Source organism: Apteryx rowi, unplaced genomic scaffold (assembly GCF_003343035.1).
Source record: "Apteryx rowi isolate R43461 unplaced genomic scaffold, aptRow1 scaffold_108, whole genome shotgun sequence".
In the NCBI taxonomy this organism is placed as follows: Eukaryota; Metazoa; Chordata; class Aves; order Apterygiformes; family Apterygidae; genus Apteryx; species Apteryx rowi.
This window is the reverse complement of record NW_020447286.1, coordinates 1,703,329-1,722,058: the sequence shown is the minus strand read 5'-3', so window position 1 is coordinate 1,722,058 and position 18,730 is coordinate 1,703,329. Positions and strand designations below refer to the sequence as shown.

General features: G+C 34.7%; 1 protein-coding gene across 1 annotated transcript in view; it reads right to left on the bottom strand.

The window, feature by feature from the left end:
• Positions 1-18,730, bottom strand: part of PCLO (piccolo presynaptic cytomatrix protein) — a 371,358-nt gene that overhangs the window by 199,661 nt on the left and 152,967 nt on the right. The window contains exons 4-5 of the mRNA XM_026071312.1: positions 6,742-7,143; positions 5,926-6,666 (exon numbers count right to left, since the gene is read on the bottom strand). Of these exons, the coding sequence (XP_025927097.1) occupies positions 5,926-6,666; positions 6,742-7,143 (1,143 nt within the window). The remainder of the gene's footprint in view (positions 1-5,925; positions 6,667-6,741; positions 7,144-18,730) is intronic.

Here is an 18,730-nt window from a genome sequence, read left to right as displayed (position 1 = left end):
ATATCTAGTACAGCAGAAGTGTCTCAGTAAATATGTAACACAGAGGTAAGCTGCTTTTTGGGAAGTGGATTTGCATGGAGAAAAGGAGGAGTCAGTCACTGATCAAAGGAAATAAGGAAGTAAACAAGGCGGACATAGTAAACTGAAGATCATAACCTCTGTTTTCCTTCTGATCCTAGTTAAACACCCCTAGTAATTCTCCTAGCTTCCAGATCCTTAGGCACAATTCTGAAAGAGGAGCACATCTAACTCCTTCTTTGGATGACAAATCTACCCAAAAAATCCTATTGCAAGTATTTCCAAACCACAGTCTCCTGTTTCTCAATAAGGAAAAAAAAAAAAGGAAAAAAGGAAAAAAAAAATCCGTCCTGCCTCTCCTTGTTGTGAAATGCTCTCTATTTCTCAGTGAAAGTATCTTTTCATGCAGCTCACACTCTAAAGAACAGGCATTCATCTTAGCTGACAGTTTTACAAAGTCCCCATTTTCCCAGGCAATTGGAAAACAAGTATGCCAAAGTCTCTTGATTTTAATAATGTGATGTGATCTTCATATTTGTTACTTCCTTCTGTAATACAGATAGGTAATATTTATCAACTTTGCTAACCTAAGACAATCATTTCTGAAGTACAGCCAACCACTTAGGTAAAGCTTTAATTTATGAATTTCCTTTTAGCTGAGGGTCTTTTTTTTTTTTTTAAATATTGTGGAATAAATATATTAAGGAAATGATAACAATGGTCAAGTTTAATTTAAAGGTACATTTACACTCATGTTCAGTTGTCCATTACAAAAATTTTCAAATGCTTATCAGACTAAAGTTCCATTTAATATCAAAATATCATTAAAAAATTACTGTCATTTTATTTTTCATAATCAGTCTGGCTTTTTAATAATTTGATTAATATTTACAGTACCTATTCTTGCCTATAAATACATCACTGTGCACATATTCCTAGATTAAAACACTAACACTATAATGGATATTAATATTATACTACTATGCTCATCAATATTACATTAAACAATCTATGTTTCACTGAAATACTTTATTATATGCTTTGCAAAATCAGACACTATCCTGAGTATAAAAAACATCTGTTTTTACCAGTATGGTAGCCAATATGATAGACCCAAATATCTGTTATCAGAGCCAAAACTATTGCATTTAAAAATCAAATGTCACAACAAATATTTCTAAAGACAATTCTAATGATAAGGCTGTGATTAAGATATTAATAAGGAGAAACCTGCAGTACTCCACATGATTGTTGGAAGGTCACCACCACTTCAGCACACCTTATTCCAAAGAGTTTACTCTAAGATATACCCCAACCCTTACTGACAGAATCACATATATTCTTCACACAAGCTGAAAACAAGGTCAACAATGAAGAAGAGCTGGGAATGCAGTTTTATTTTTTTACATTATATTTACACTGTTTGTTTGCTTTATTAAATCAGGAAGTATTTAAGGGGCATTTTATCAGAGCATGCTTTAAAAAATACACATTCCATTAAAACCAAAAAAAATTTTTGCAGGTAGAAATATTATATCAACCACTAAAAATTAACCTAGGACATTTTATTGTTATTTTATATTTTATTTCCAATATGATCATATTTATAAAAACATACCCAATTACACATACTGTGATCAATTTAGATGAGCTATTCGAAAATTCAGATGTTGTTCTAGGTCAGAACGTTTCCTAGGAGTTGATGGGCATACTCTGTCCTAGTGGTGAAAGTGAGTCTGTAAGGTCTTGGTTCTCCACGAGGAGATGTAGTGATGGAGGGACTTGCAAAAGAGAGACAGAAGGCGTAAACTAAGTAGTTCTACTCAGAAATGGGTAGGTGATAACTGAGCATTGAATAACTTCAGTCTTTCTCCTTGTAGTCTGTGATGGCACCATCATTTATGAGTCTGATGTGTATTATCTACTTAACGACCGAACAAGAGCGTATACCACAACATCACTGCTATAAATAATAGGAATTTTGGGAAAGACTGCTACATTGTACCATAAGGAGAAGACAAGGTTCTACATTAAGGAGGGACTTCTTTTATCTCTAGGAATAAATGTGATGAGCAAATCCAATTTTCTTTTTAAGGCTACTACAATATGAATATATTTTCTATCATTTTTATATGTATAGTTGTCTGCCCTATAATACATGTCATACAAAAATTATACTCTCATATTTTGACATCATATGCATATAATTTGCCTATGAAAAACAATATGCGGTCATAGTGCATTTTTTCCCCACATTCTGCAGACTGAAAGCTAGGATACTGTCATTAGCTAAATCTATTCTTAAATAACTGGTAATCTATTTTGGACAGGGTTGGTTATTATGTATGCAAAGACAGCATCATTGCAGACGTTGTAACATACTGTATTCAGCATAGGATTTTAAGATGAATAACAAAATACTGAGAAAACAATGTTGTTAAGGATCATATATATTTAATAACTCTTGGAAAATGAAGAATGTATTTGAATCAATAGGAAAAAAATCACTTTTTTTCTAGTGAAAGTAGGGACTACTTTGGTACATGTTGACTTACTTGGTATTTCAGAGTAGTTTAATGATCTTTTGTCTGCAAGTTGGCCTACTGTGAGTTTTTGATGCTTGACAAATTTAGCTCTAACAGAAACATCAATGGGAGGATCTTCCTGAGACATGATGAACTTGTATAAGCTGCTGGTTGGATAAGACTGTTTATAAACAGCTAACGTAATACTCTTAACTTGCACTAAAGGTAAAAATGAAATGAAAAATCTAATGTAGGACATATTTTTACTATTTCAGTGACATTTCTACAGTATCACAATACCAGTGACAATACATCATATAACTGTTGTATTAGAAGTTTTTGCTTCTAAGTATCATTTATTCTTACACTTACTCAATTTATATATGTATATATATATATATATTTGACAATATTTAGTATCCAAATTGCTTTAGAACATACAACTGGTTATCAGATTACATCAGAACTCCATTGAAAGAAAACTGAAATTAAAAAAAAAAAGTCTTGTCAGCTTTTTAAATTATTTAGTTAGTAGAATTAAATTCTGCTGCCCAAAACAGAAATTCTGTTTTGCAGAGGAACACACAATTTTAAAAAGCTCATTCTGTTTACAGAAGAAATAAACATATCTACATTATCCCCAAAAGAAGTTTCAGAGAATGAAAAAAGCCCTTGGTTGACTAAACTGCTTAATTTGTATTTGCATTTTTTAATCCTATTATCAAAATGCTTCATTTTATTTATACTTTCTGTCTGTGTCCAGAAAACAATGTTTATAGACAAGCCTCTTCCTCCTTATAGGAGCCTGTGCTCACTGGTCTGTGTTTTGTCATTGATGGCATGTGGTAGAATAATGATGTCAATTTACAATATATTAACTTCTATCCACTAACGGAACCTAAGCATGCGATCATTCCTGAGTAAGCATGAGGAGATAGGAACAAGGGCGCCTGCACAATAGATCTGATGTGTTGTAAATGCATGTCCAACTTACACCATGGTAATGTGTTTACGTAGATATGCTAAACTACTTATACGTTAATTACCCATTTCCCAGATACTGTCAAAGTCATACATCATGCCTATCCAAGATTTCCATGTCCTTGTCAGAAAAGCTAACTGCTATAGCACATGTGAGCAGCCGATATTACAGGATGGCTTCTCAGGAAGAACTCCTGTAAGTCATGAACAAAGACAGTTCATTCCTTAAAACCTGTTTGAAGAAATTACTGATTAAAATATTACTGAAAAAAAGAATGCACGGAAGAAAAATGGATTTATGATACCTTAAATTATACTCTGAGTGTTTACAGTCTGTCTGTAAGTATACTCTTAAAAGTGTTTCAAAATTTAACTCTCAGGTATTTCAAAGAATGCCAGATTTCTAAATACCATTGAGATCTTTCCAAAGCTCAAGAAAGGGTCTCCACTAATTTTACCAGATTCAGGATCAGACCTTCAGCCTCTCTGTGTCTTGCGGGGCTTGTTTGAAGGGTGACAGTTTTTTTGTTTTTTTTTTGTTTTTGGTGAAAAATTAGGATAGTGTTATTTACTGAGCTCATGGGAATGCTACAAGAGACAGTTAGCTACCATTTGCACATATTTGATATAAAATGGCATCAGCAGTTTGTAATGTGCAGAAAGTATTAGGTTTTCCTCTGTATCATTATTTAAAAATATACCTCACAGAAATCCTTCATGTGATTCTGCCCTGAAATGCTCTTTAATGTCTAGATACTGTCTTTTACCCACCCAAATGGTATCAATGTGTGATATTCCTAAATTTTTATCACTTTTCCATTTCTGTGACATGCTTTCTAAGGGAGAATTGTATCCAACAATGTTCAACATGCAGCACAGAGAACATTTAAAGACTTCAATAAATAACAATAAAAGATCAGAGTTATTCTTATGAAACAAAACCTAGCTGAGGCATCAGCTTTATCTTTACTTCAGAACAATGTTTTTGGATCAAAGGATTTTTCCAAGGAGAAAAAAAAAAGTGTATAAAAATAGGTATTTCTTGTGACCAGATAGAACTGAGACTAGTACTGTATGAATACTTTCCCTTACAAGTGTTTTTTGCACAGAAAAATGGAAATTTTAACAAAAGAAAATTTATTTCTAAGTCTACTTTCTAGATTTTCTGATTTTAATTGATGTTGTAATGAAAATGCCCCCAAAGTGAAAAATTTTTAACATAATTAAATATACTTTCCTTGTAAAGTCCTGCAATACTGTCTCATGTTTGATATGTGATAACCAAATTGATATTCTATTTTCTCCTTCTTTTTTATTCCAGAGGAGAGGATTCCCAGTTACATTACTTTGAACTTAATATCTTACATTCAGGGATTCCCTTGATGCAATCAAATGATACCTTATCTCTTGGTACCATCAAAAGGTATCCATACCCCTTGGAGGGAGCCCATCATGTGATGAGAGATGTATTTCAAATAGAGAACTTGATTTATAAAAAATGGTAGCATTTTTAATAGTTTTAACAGAACTCTCTAAAGCAAAATTTCAAAATCAGAATATTTTTCTGCCCAAATATTTTGGTTATCACCAGAAAGAAAACTTGACTTTTTTGACTGGGATTATTTGAAAACCTTACTCTGGCAAAGACAAAAGACTTTTATTACACCTACTCCTACTTTCATATGAGAATAATCAGCACCTAATTTGGGGTACTGATATAAAAAAGCATCATTTTTCATTCCTCCACAAGTTGTGTAGATAACCCACTTCAGCTGATAAATGACTTGTTGATCACTGCACATCCAGCCCTCTAGCACACGCTACCATTAGCTCATCCATTCATGTGACTAGAGAGTCCATCAAGAACCTACCTGAAATACTTTTCCACATGAGATAGACAAATGAAATATTAAAAAGATGTAAAGGTTACATATGTTAACATACCATGTTCAGGCACCACAAAATATTCCTCAAATGTTTATTATATTTTGGTATTGCAAACCACTGTACACCTGACTGTTACATCTTATTTTTTCTGGGATTGGGAACTATGAAAATGTTCCAGCTTCAACAGTTAAGCTCCAAAGTCCCGAGAATCTACAGAAGCAGTTAAATCAGAAATGTTTGAAGCTGATTAAAACAGGAACATTTCTTTAGTTTCAAATGGTGAATTATTTGAGACTGAAAATCATGCAAAGATTATTGAAAAATAGAGCATAGGACTAACTGGTGAAAACTTTTACTCAACAGGAGTAATTGATTTAATCATTGAGAATCATCACGTACAGAGACTAAAGGTAAAGAGCAGGAAGATTAAAAGGACAGGATCTATAGGGTTTGGATTCTACATTGCTTATTGCAGCCTGAGGGGATGAGGGGGGATAAAAAAAACCACACTTACTGTTTTTTCTTTCACTGTTTCTACAAGGTCAGATCTTGGCGAAGGTGCTGTCTGAGCAGGGATTTCTTCTTCCTGAGCCTTTTCAGCTTTTGAAACCATTTGTGGAATTCCAGTTGTCAAATCCTCTTTCTTATCATCCTCTTGTTTCATAGCTTTCAATTCCTTAGGGGGTGCTTTAACTTCTGCTTTCTGTTCAGCAACTTGGTCTTTAGATTCAGCTGTAAATTGCTCTTTTTTGTCCTCTGGATGTGGTGCTTTCTTTTCCAGGAGCACAGATTTTTTCTCTTCTTCCAGTTTGCTTAGGGGTTTCTTTTGATCTGAACTTACTGTTGTAGGAATTTTATCTGCTGAAAGTGTCTTTGACAGTTTCCCCTGCTGAAGTTCTGATTCTTCTTTCTGGATTTCATGCTGGATTTTGTCAGCTGAAGAAGTCTCCACTATTTTCTCATCTTGAAGTCTTGGATCTTCTTTCTGAATTCCATGTTGGATTTTATCAGCTGAAATTGCCTTTAACAATTTCACCTGTTGTGCATCTTCCTTTTGATCTGCAGGTTGGATTTTGTCAGCTGACAGTGCCTTTGGCATTTTCATCTGTTGAAGCTTTGGGTCTTCTTTCTGAATTCCATGTAAAATTTTGTCAGCTGAGGGTATCTTTGTCAATTTTGCCTCTTGAAGTTTTATGTCTTCCTTCTGAACTCCATGCAAAATTTTATCGGCTGAAGATGTCTTTGCCAGTTTCGCCTCTTGAAATTTTGCATCTTCCTTCTGAACTCCATGTAAAATTTTATCAGATGAGGTTGTCTTCATCAGTTTTGCTTGCTGGAGTCTTGGGTCTTCCTTCTGAGAGACACGCTGGAGTTTATCAGCTGAGGGTATCTTGGCAAGTTTGCCCTGCTTAACTTTTGGATCTTCTTTTTGAATTCCTTGTTGGATTTTATCAGCTGACAATGTTTTTTCCAATCTCCCCTGTTGATGTTTTGGAACTTCCTGCTGAATGCTGGGTTCTTCTTTTAATTTTTCTGCTGTTTGAGTGGATGGTGTGGAAGTCTTCTGAGGGGAATGTGAGACAGTAGACACAGGCTGTTTTTGAGGAGGGACAGGTGGTTTGGATATCGGTTGTGAAGGGACTGGTTTCGGAATTGGCACCTTGCCCATATCCCCAAGTTGTCCTGACATTGCCCTTTGGGTCTGGCAGTTTAAGCACAGCCATTCCTGCACCTATAATACAATAAACATATGAAGTTATCGACTTGAATACTTAACAGAAAAACTGTATTGTGTTTTCAGCTGCTACAGTTGTCATTAAAATGCTTCTAATTTGAATGCTATGCATATTGAAATATTATTTCTTGGTTTATCTTGTCTTTGCAGAAAGATCCACAAGACCTTTCTAAAAGAAATGAAGTATGTCAGGTTCCAGAAGGCCAAGCTGAACAAGTACAGAAATACGTTGTGAAAAACGGTAACAATTACATCATTCCAAAGCACTGATGATCTTTATGTACACAGTTTACTTATATATTTCTAACATCTACCATTTTGTAAAGCCTCTATCATCTGTCAATAGCTCCCTCCAGTTTTGGAAATCTGAGGAAAAGGGGACGGTTTGGGACTCATGGCTCTTTGTGTTTCTCTTTAGAAATTATCTTTCTCACTAGGATTTTCTTGTTTTCTATGTTATGCATCAGTATATAAATTTAATATGGCTCTAGCCCAAAAGGAAGAACATCTGTTTCCTCTCCTTCCCTGCTCAATCCCTGATGCACACTGGCTCCTTTTTCTGTTCTTCCCTGAAAATGAGAAGAAAGGACAACTGCATATATCTGTCCAAAAGATCTTGTTGGTAATTGCCTGTCTATTACATGAGAGGGAAAATCAGGCTGTTTCCAGTGGAGTTTTGGATACAGTTGCAGTAGGTTAGCAAAACGAAATCCTAAGACACAGAAAAGCACTAATAATAATAATAATAATAATAATAAATAAAAACAACAGGCCCCATCAGTTTACTTATTGTATTTCTATGATTTAGAGAACTTAGTGACCTAATGAAAACAAATTATATGAAAAACAGAAAAAAATTGTTCCAGTAGTAATTATATATTACTGATAATATTATGATAGTACAGATGACTGTTCAGTTTTATACCATTGGATATTTCAGAATGTAGCCCAGAAGATGTGGCACTGAGTTGAAAGAAGGTGTACCTGGGAGAGGGTCTAATCCCAGAACCATTCATGCATTTTATATGAAAGAGTCACTGAGTAATAAATGAGGTAACACCAAGGGCAGCGCTTGGAACTCCAGGCCCGCCCTGTGGCAGCAAAGGGTGCTCTAATGACAGAGGTGTAGGTATCAGACTCCCCGCTCTCCTTCCAATTCCATGAATCCTGCCTTTTTTGTATAAAGAAGGACTCAACTTCAACAAAGAAGTGGCAAGTTTTCCTATCATGAGTAGGAAAAAGCTAGGAGTACCTTAAAGCTTGGTGATGCCAGGATATGAGACCTGTGAGTTCAAGTCCTCTCTGGGTGAAGAAGGTCTCAAATGCACTTTGTACACTAAACAATCACTCCTGAATTTGTTAACACTGTCATTGTTATGACACTTCTGAACAAACACAACAGTATGATAGAGCTGGTCATGATATGGCCACATTTGGCTTTTCAGATAGTTAAGCAGAAGTGAAGCATCTCTCTATGCATGTCTAATGATGGAGCTCATGCACACAGCTTTCGCCTCCCAACCAGGATATGTCTGATGATATTTTGGTTCTTAAGAAACTTCTTGTGCAGAACAGGTCTGTCTAGGATAGCATGATTTTTAGTTATCTTCAGAAATTACACCATTTTGAGATTAGCTGGTTTGAGACAATTTTTGGAACTATCTACAATCTACCAAAGTCCTAGTTTCTGAAGTCAGTCCACATATTTCAGACCCAAATCCCACTATTACACAGCTTTACAGTTTTCCTGTTTTTAATATTTTTATTAATTTTATTTAATCTATTTATTTTTTATTTTTATTTATATCTATAAAGTATCTATAAGTACTATTGCGCCACCCATTTGCAAAAATAGCTATTTAAACTAACAAGTGATATACAAAGATTAATAATTTACAAGAATTGCAGATGAAATGACAACTGAATGGGAAACAAAATCTAGCAGGAAAAGCTTGAATAGGATAATTCTGTTGAACTGCAACTAAGGAGGGACTATTTAATGTATAAAATATTTTTCTTTGCCTGAAAAAATTATGTTTCAGGTACAAAGAATGCAAGAATGCACGTATTATCACTCAGCTCATCTAACAATAGCCTTGTCTATTTACTATCCTATTTTTTAAAAAATGACTAAACTAGTGAGTATTAATAATTGACACAAATAAATATACAAAGTATTTGACAATTTTGTCCCAATAAATGGAGTTTACACACTGAATAAGCTCTATCTAATTAAGCCCCTAATAATCTACCCTGTGCCACTCCAAACTGAAAGGGAATCTATATCAGACTTTCAGGTCTGGTTTTAGTTTTGGTTTTGTTGTAGAAAAAAGCATGGCAATACAACCCATAAAAGGAGATTAGCCTCCTCCATAGGATCTGAAATGTTACAACTAACCATGCCACCTGTTTGAGAAGCGCTAATTAAAAAAAAATAAAAATAAAAAAGTAACTTCATTTTTGATTAATATGTAAAATAAAAGTTAGTTTTCTTGAAAAATATTTCTGCTAGAGGGCTTTTTCTGGAATTTTTACTGCAGTTTCTTCCTTTTTTGGGGGCAGCATAGTTTTTCCTGTTTACAAATTAGAAAGCAATAGCAGAAAACATAATTATGCTGTGAATTAACTTTTATAATATCAGAGAAATAGTGCAGCTGGAAACAAATTTGGCCATAAACCCATGGAAAATCATGATGTTAATAACATCAGGAGTTTCTAGGTGACTAAGTATACCAGATAATGTTTAGTAAAAATAGACTACAGAAAGAAGAACAGATTTCACAGTATCCCCAATTCTGTTTTTCATAAGACTGAAAAAATTGCTACACAAAGATTACTAGATAATTATGATAGATCAATTTTATATTAAAGGCAATTTTTATATTAAAGAAGGCCAAAAAGCTTTTAACACAAGAAAAGTGGGCCAGTCTGCCCCTCTCAATCAGTCTGACAAATACTTTGTTTCATGAATATGAGTAGAAGTATTACCATTATTATTTGTGTTACTATAGTTTCTGTTACTCTGGGTGTGGGAATAAGGTAATAGTCCCAGGTTATTAAGCGTGAGAATCTAGCCTTAGCCATCTTTAGCTTCATGAAGACATAACCATGTGGTTTCTACCATGAAATATTATTCAAGAGTTTGTTGATTTTCACATATGTGCTACATATGTGTCCTTAATGAGCATGTTACTTAATACATTAAATGCATATGTCCTTTTCATAGTGATGTTTGTGCATGGCATAATTTCCATTTATTTCCTGCAATATTTCCAGTTTCTAGGGTCTACATGATTATATCTTTTCTATATATCCACATTCGGCTCTTATCACTTCTCATCCTAGCTCTGCTGGTTACGTAGATCCCATTTAGCACCTCTTCAACCACAACCTCCTCATTGCTCATACACTTACCCCTTCTCAGATTCATCAAGTGACTTTCCTCCCTACATTTAAATACTTCACAGGGTCTATATTTTCTGAATTGCCTATAACATCTTCAGTAACTTTATTAATAGTAAGGAAGTGTTTAAAAACCGAAACAGGCAGCGACCTAGCCTCTGCTTCCTCTCAACTTCATTACATATCCCTACTCAGTATCTTTCCTTAGAGTAAAGCTCTCCAACTCACAGACTGTGTTTTGTGCTGAGCATTTAGTAGAAACAGTTCCTTAAAAAGGAAAATACTGATAATTAAATTGGCAAACTGAGCTAAATCTTGTCAAGAGATGGAAGTCCCAGTCTTGCCTGCCATACTGATGCAGTGATTCTACTGAAATGACCTGGAATTGTCCAGATATGTGGTGATTTAATGACCCGTGCCATTGTCCTCTTGAACGTTGGTTATATTTGCATCTATTTACCACTTTATATTTTAGCATTGCTATATAGGTGTGGCAAATAGTTCTCCTAAGTTATGCATTTTAAAATACAATGCAAATGTTTATAATCACATGGATATTTGATCGCAAAAGAATCTATAAAAATCTTACATCACCAGCCCCTAGCTCCTAGTTCTCTGTCAGAATGGTACTCTGTAAAATCAAATTTTGTACTATGAAGTCATATGCTTCAGTTTCAGTCGTGTCTTTTCCTAGCCTCGTGTCCTGAATACAAGCTTTTACCTTTTCAGTTAGTCTGTCAACCCAAATTTTTTAGGACTTGGGAAATGGGCATCAGCTTCCTTCAGCAGCCTTCACTAGAGGAAATCCTCACACCCTTTGGTTCCTGAATTTGCAGAAGAGATTATTGATATCATAAGTGATACTAGTGTGCTTTAACATTCTGAATCCATAGCTCTGTCTCTGCGTTTTCAGCAATCCCGACTGGACATACTGCTGGACAGTAGCCATGTCACAATGTTCTCCTCATTCAGTTTAATAAGAAACAAATGCCATCATGAAAATGGCATAAATCTAACATTCATTGCTACTGTCTATTTTTCAAGTGTTGTATAAGAGCTTAAGCATCTGACTTCCTGTGCTTTTCTATTGCTATATCCCAATGTCGGAGTTCAACTAAAAAATAATAGGTCAACTATTCCATCTTCCTGCCAATCAAGGATTTTTCATTGCAGTATGTTGATCAATTCATTATCCACTCCTGGTAAACACTCATTGGTAAACTAGAATTTTTCTCTACCTGAAGGTGTAGGAACTAAGAGTAGTTGACATATATATATGAAGGTGAAGCTAAATGCTTCTCTGCACAAACCATCTCTAAATTTGCAATGGAATGCAAATGCTTGTAGTTTAACTTAGAGAACAACCAACTACTTTCTTTGGTATGTTTGGATCATATCTTTATCCCTTCCTAATACCTCCTCTCCACTGCTCCCACTCCCATTGAAAAAAAAGCAACAACAACGTATAACTAGTATAGAAAAGGAAAAAAAAAAACACCAAATCTCTGAGAAATCATTTCCCTTCTCATCTAACTGTATACAATAAGGGCATTGCAAAACCAAATACTTTTTATCAAATTCCATCCAGTAATTCTAAGGAAATGAGTATAACTATGGAAAAAAAAACCCTATTAATTGCCTTACAAAAAACACTAGGAGGATAGAAGGTCACTAAAATATTTTTCTTTCTACTCAGATTTGTCATCTTTTTCTTTCTTTGTTATTATGCATAGGTTTGAGTACATGTTTCTTAAAAAGCGAAAGAAACAGACATTTAAAAATAAAACATTTCTGGCATAAATATTAACATAACCTAGTTGTTCTAAGACTCAAAGACAATTTTACCCCAGATACTTTTAATTGCTTTTGGTTTTATTTTCACAAACATGTACAGCAGGTTTCTGAGATCTTATATGAATAAACCACTCATGAAGATGGAAAGAATAAACAAAGAGCTATAAAGAAATGGAAAACAGTCTGATGAGCATAGAAAACTACACCTTGAAGACCAGAAAGAGCAGGAATGTGGAAAGAATTTCAAAGAATTGAGTTAAGTCAGATACCGCAAAGGAGTTTTAAACAAACGAAAAAATATTTGCTAGCCTTGTAGGAAAAAGAATATAGCTCACAATGCAGTTAGGATGGATTCAGAATTAAAGGTATGGTCCAAATAATACATGCTTTAATCTCACATTTTATGATAGTGAGATTGGACTCAAGTAAATGTCAACAAGAATTGAGCACTGGATGGAAATTATCATATTGGAGGTAGAAATATATAATCATGAGCTAATAGCTTTCATTAGGGGATACTGGTATAACAAACCAAATACCAAGAAATTATGAGCTATACATTATCCATCCAAACTGAGCAACACACAGATTACCCTTGTTCAACTCACACTTTCCCTTATTTAAAATGAGTAAAAAACTGCAACTGGTAACTAGAGGTCTGATACTCCAACACAATTTGAAAGAAAGGTAAATTGAACGCTGAGTTAGAAAGAAAGTCATCTACTAAAAGGCAACATGGGTTTACTGGAGGAAGACTGCATCATATTAACCTTATATTTTTCTTGGATAATATCATTTATTTTCTAGGTAAAAATGGAGTTGTTACAGACTAAGTATATCAGGATTCCAGGAAAACAGCTGATCTTGTGCCACCAAGGAATGATTAGTCAAACTGGGGTAGTACAGATTGCCAGGTGCAAAAAAACTCCCTATATGGAGGATCATCCTAGATTATTTTATTTATTTATTTATTTATTTATTTATTTAAAAGTAGATATGTATTCAAGCTTGGTAAGCCTTCACATCCTTCTGCTCTGGAAAAATATATCATAACATCAGGTTGGAGACAATCTTCCTCTTGTGAGATCCCTGTTTTGCTTGCTACAGAGTGGCCCTTTTTCAAAGAGGAGAATGGAAGGGACTCTTGAAATCAGCCCAGAGGCTCAGTTGTTTGCAATGCAAGTCCTAGGTCTGTGCAGCACGGCTGTGCCACCTCAACTCAGTTTTACCGAGAAAGTGACTGTTATGATCTTGACTGTGAGAAAGCACATAAGAGAAAGTGGAACATGGGGAATGTGAGAAAATAAAAAAAGAGTGTAATTGTTGAGGCACCAGCTCAAGAATTCCAGAGGAGAAATACGAACATGAAAAGACGCAAAACCAAAAGAAAAAATCACTGAACTGGATGGCAGCAACTCAGCAACAGTGGCAACGAGCCTGTCCTAAGGGGCAAGAGAAGCTGACCCTTTCTCATCTGATGGATGATTGTCCACCCACAAGCTATTCAAGAGTCTCATCAGGGGTAGTGAGTATATTAATACTAGTTCTTCAGTCCTAATGGTCTGCTGTGTGTATTCATCAATAAATAATCCCTCTGTAATCTTAAACTCATTATATTTTTCTTTCTGAGTCTCTCTGTACCTGGCAGAAGTTGCCTGAACAGAGTGACTCAGAGAGGGAAGGTTACACTCTCAGCTAGAATACATCTGGTGGTCAGAGCACTTCTTTGGGATGGCTGAACTGTGAATTCAAATCCCACACACCGAGGCATAAGATCTCCTGCTGCCTGGGGAAATAATCAAATTGCTAAGCTAATGTGTGTTAAAAAGTTATCATCACTATTTTACAGACTGATGGAGGGAGTCACATGTATTCAGAGCATGACCACCAAATCTGGCTGCACATCTTACATGAGAAAAAATACAAAAAATACAAAAAACCCCACACATTTTTGTTTCCAGAGAGTGTCAGGCCCAGGAGGTAACTGGCTAAGCAGCCAGGAGCCATAGTAAGCTATATGGAGGCCAGAATTAGTAAAATACAGAAATGTTTTCACAGACGCATTGTGTCTGTGGAGGTCACAGGTAGTTTTCCAGGATTTATGTATGTAAATTTTGTCTAAATGTTACTTATGCTCTTAAACATAATTTTGGATTTGGCCCCAAGTACCTAAACAAATGCTTAGTGAGATGGCTGATCTTTGGAGAAGAGATTAAAAGAATATGGCTAATTCAGCCCAGCAAAATGAGGCCTGCAAATACGACTTGTAGAGAAGGTGAGGCATTTTGGCCCAAAACCAAATGGATGTAATTTGCTCATGGATAAATTTAAGCTGGAAACTAGAAGACACTTTCTAACCAGTAGTGATTTGAAGTTTGGAGTACCATAGAATAGGAGTGGTGGTAATGAGAAACTTAGCTGATTTCAAAATATGATGCAATTGCCAACAAAATGATCCATAAAATCCTACCAGTTTTACAAACTACATTCCTGTAACAAACGGTATACATTATATTAATAACACTGAAGACATTCATAGCTTTTAGCACAGCCTCCAAAGAGAGATCACAGAAATCCATGAAACTTCTTTTAGATAAAGAAAAGATGTAAAATTAAAGAAAAGTAGGTATTCATGGAGAAAAAAGTTTGTCAACAGAAGAGAAAAAGATAACTTTTATAGTCTTAAAATGACTTTTTTTTTTTCTGTTTGACATTACAATCAGACTGTAATATGAACGATGCAAAAAGATAACCAGCTTTTCTCTCCATCTGACATGAAGGCTTTCAGCATGTTATTGAGAAAGACCAAGTTACCTCAGCTTCTCATATCATTGTCATTAATTGATCAAGCTTACTTTTCTATGAAATAAAGTATATTATTTTAAATTCTTTTCTTTGCAGAGTTGTGTATATACCTAGTTACCACATTTTAGGTGGCAGGCAGTGGTGATGAAACACCTCTGATTGTGGGCACATACATTAAAAAGCCACAAAAACTAGTGTTAATGATAAAAATATGGATTTTATACACTTATTTCTGTTATCATTGGGAAACTAATATAGCAGAAAGGAGTGAGAGACATCTATTTCTGCTGTATGCATGAGTAGAAGTATTAGCTGTATCCTGGCTGGATACTGCTGTGCATAGCTACTGAAGTCAATTATTGCTGTGCAGGCTTACAAAGCTCAGTTACGGTATATGCACCAAATTCTGAAAAGACTTCAGTTGGTTTTTCAAAGGATACAACTAATATCAAAATAAGAAGAAAATCAATCTTCCTTCTCTCCAGTTATGTCAACTCTGAAGTGTAACAGACACACCGAGCAAAAAAAAAAACCCAAACAATTGATATTTAACCTTTGCCTATTTAAAAGCATTGTCACTGGCAGTGACGGTATTAGTTGCAAAATCTGATAGCTTAGCATACAGTCTTGTTGATCACTTGTCATTCTGCATGCTGAAAATCACTTCTGTAAAGCACTTGACCTTTTTTACTTCTTGCTATCTGATGGGCAGCAATAAAAATAAAATCTGTTTTAGTCTATGGCTGCAGTCCATAATCTTCTGTCCTGGATTATGGGAATTCTAATCATTACTGAAGGAAAGAAAGCACTTCTAATAAAAGTAATGCTAAATTTATGAATACTGTTTTAGCTTGCCATCTTTAGAATAAAACCTTACAGAGTAAAACTCTCATTAAACTCCATAAAAATTGCCTCTTGATTTTTTGTTGCTGTTGTTGTTTTCTGTTACTTTAAGTATCTTCCAACAGCTCTTAAAGAAAAATATATTCTATGTTTTTACAGGGAGAAAAAAATATTCCAGAAGATTAGAGGGCATATACTCAATTCACTTAAATTCAGGCTTATTGAAATTACTGTATAATTATTCAGTATGATCCAACTGAACACTTTCTTTAGGCTGTTAATTCTTAATTGAAACCTACCATTGTTCAAGCATCCAAGAATCTACTGGTTCAGGCACTATCTAAGCAGGTAAGAAAATAGGATTTAGGATTTTTCACCACTAAACTGCAGATATATATTGTGTAGACATTTAAACCTGATGTTGGTGACTTTTACTTTCAATGGAGAAAACCAGGCACATTTAGAGGGTAGTTAATCTTGCCTATTTTAGGACACTAGGATAGCATGAGGATAGGATGAATGAGGTTGTAGAAGTACCTATTCCTGTCTACCAACTATAGAGCAAGAGTCTAGCTGACTAGATCAGTTACTGATGTCTACATTTGACCTAGTAAATCTCCTCCTGGTTTTTGACCTAGAAGAAATCGCAAAAAATAGCAAAAAATATGGGTATGGGAGAAGTAACAATGGCAATGAAATAAAATTGACCAGTAAATTGGGTGCATAGCTACCCTGTAATCTACTCCGGAAATTTATTCTTGATTGCAGTGATTATATGCAGCAATTACTTGGACCTTCCCCTCTTTTTTGCTTTTTTCCATATCTTCAATGTCTTCCATTCAAATTTGTGTATGCTCACTAACAGAAGATTTCAAGGATTGTGACCATCTGAACAGGCAGGTCTTGGATACTTAACTGATAACAATAGTGTAAAAGCTCACAAAGGTGCCAAACAATCCATTTGTGTTTCTAAAGTGTTGGTACATCTCAAGAAATTCTTTTCTAACTTGTTATTATCCTCTTAAAGAGAACCTGCTAAAAATTAATACCCTGGCACCACAAACTGTACCAATATTATTCAATGAAAAGGATTCAAAGAATACCTCTAAAATCTAAAACCTTAAAGGTCTATTTTATAGAGTGGTAAAGCAAGCAGGAAGACATTTCTAACGCCCTGAGGCTTTGGCTCCAGAAAACCCTAAAGCACTCTTGGAAACTTGTCAACTGTTTTGTTGTCGCCTATGAGCCCTTCTTTTTCTCCCACACCAAGTGTTAAAGGTGTAAATATTGCAGCATATTTCTGTAGCAGATTTACCAGAAAAAATATAGAGAAAGGAGTGATTTTTCCCATACATGGGAAATTATCTGCTTCTTTAGTGCCTATCACACAATTTTTAAGTGTAAAAGAGTTGGGACTGTTGAATATTCCACTTTATTATGAACAGATGAGATACAGAATATGACAACATGAAGATGACCTACTTCCCCAAGTGATGACAACTCTGAAATGTATACGTCCTTATATGATTTCAAGATAAATCCCAGCACCTTCAGAAAAAGCTCAAATTTTGCCTCTTTGTAGTAATTACTTTGTTATTTGGGAATCTATGTTGCAGTAATTAAGTTTGAAAGATAATGTGAATTTTATGGGCATGGTGTATACTTTGTTTTTTAGTTGCTTTGGTAAAGGTCTTTAAGAGACTTAGTATTACACTGTCAGGCTTAGTATTACAATGGCAGTGCACAGAAAGTTATCATTACTATAAAAATCATCATAAATGCAAAACAGGCAAAGATGTGGAAAAATAACTTTTTTTCTTTGTGGGGTGAACATTATCAAAGCTTGTTTTTACTCCAAAATCTAGCTTCATTGTCATGTGGGGTTTTTTTTGTTTTTTTTCATGCACTGTCATAACCAGATGAATACTACTCCTCCTTGGTATTGGAAGGGTTAGCTGTAGTGGTGCTGTTGCCCAAGGCAAAGCAGCAAATGGTTTTCCTCCTCAGCCTTATTCACACAGAGAAATTCACATTGAACATTTTACTGCCTCCGGTGACCATTTATTTTGCCATTGTGGCAAAACTGACCTACTGAAGGAAAAAAACCCAACAAATTGGATATAAGCTTCATCCAAAGGCCAAATAATTCAGTGGAAGAGTCTCAACTACTGAAGTGCGGTTTAGATTAACATCTATTTAAACTTAGAGAAATTTCAATTTGAAATAAAAAGCCACCATTGCTATCTGAAAAGAAATATAAACTTTTTTTATATCTGCAGATTCTGAGATTGTAACTCCTTTAGGCAAGGACATTTTGGTATATCGTACTTGCAGTGTCATGGTAAAGCAGAACATGAAAATCTAAGGATCTCCAGTTGCTACCACAATACAAAATCGTAGTAACACTAACCTCTAACTGAGGTGGAATGATACCCTGTAAACTTACTGGCTGAATGTTTTATTTATTTAAACTTACTGGATGAATGTTTTATTTATTTATAGATTTAGTGAATCTATAAAACTGAATTGAAGAAAGCCTGTTTGTAGTCATTGTTTTATCAAGGGAGGGTTAAAAATGTCTCTCCCATTAAAGTGAAACTTATTATGAAAATCCCCTTGATTTTCCATCTCTTTCAAAGATTCATGAAAATATGTATCCTACTGTTGATTTCTTTAGTTCAAAATGAGACTATTTACCTCATGTACATAATATTTTATGTTTTTATCTTTACATACAAAT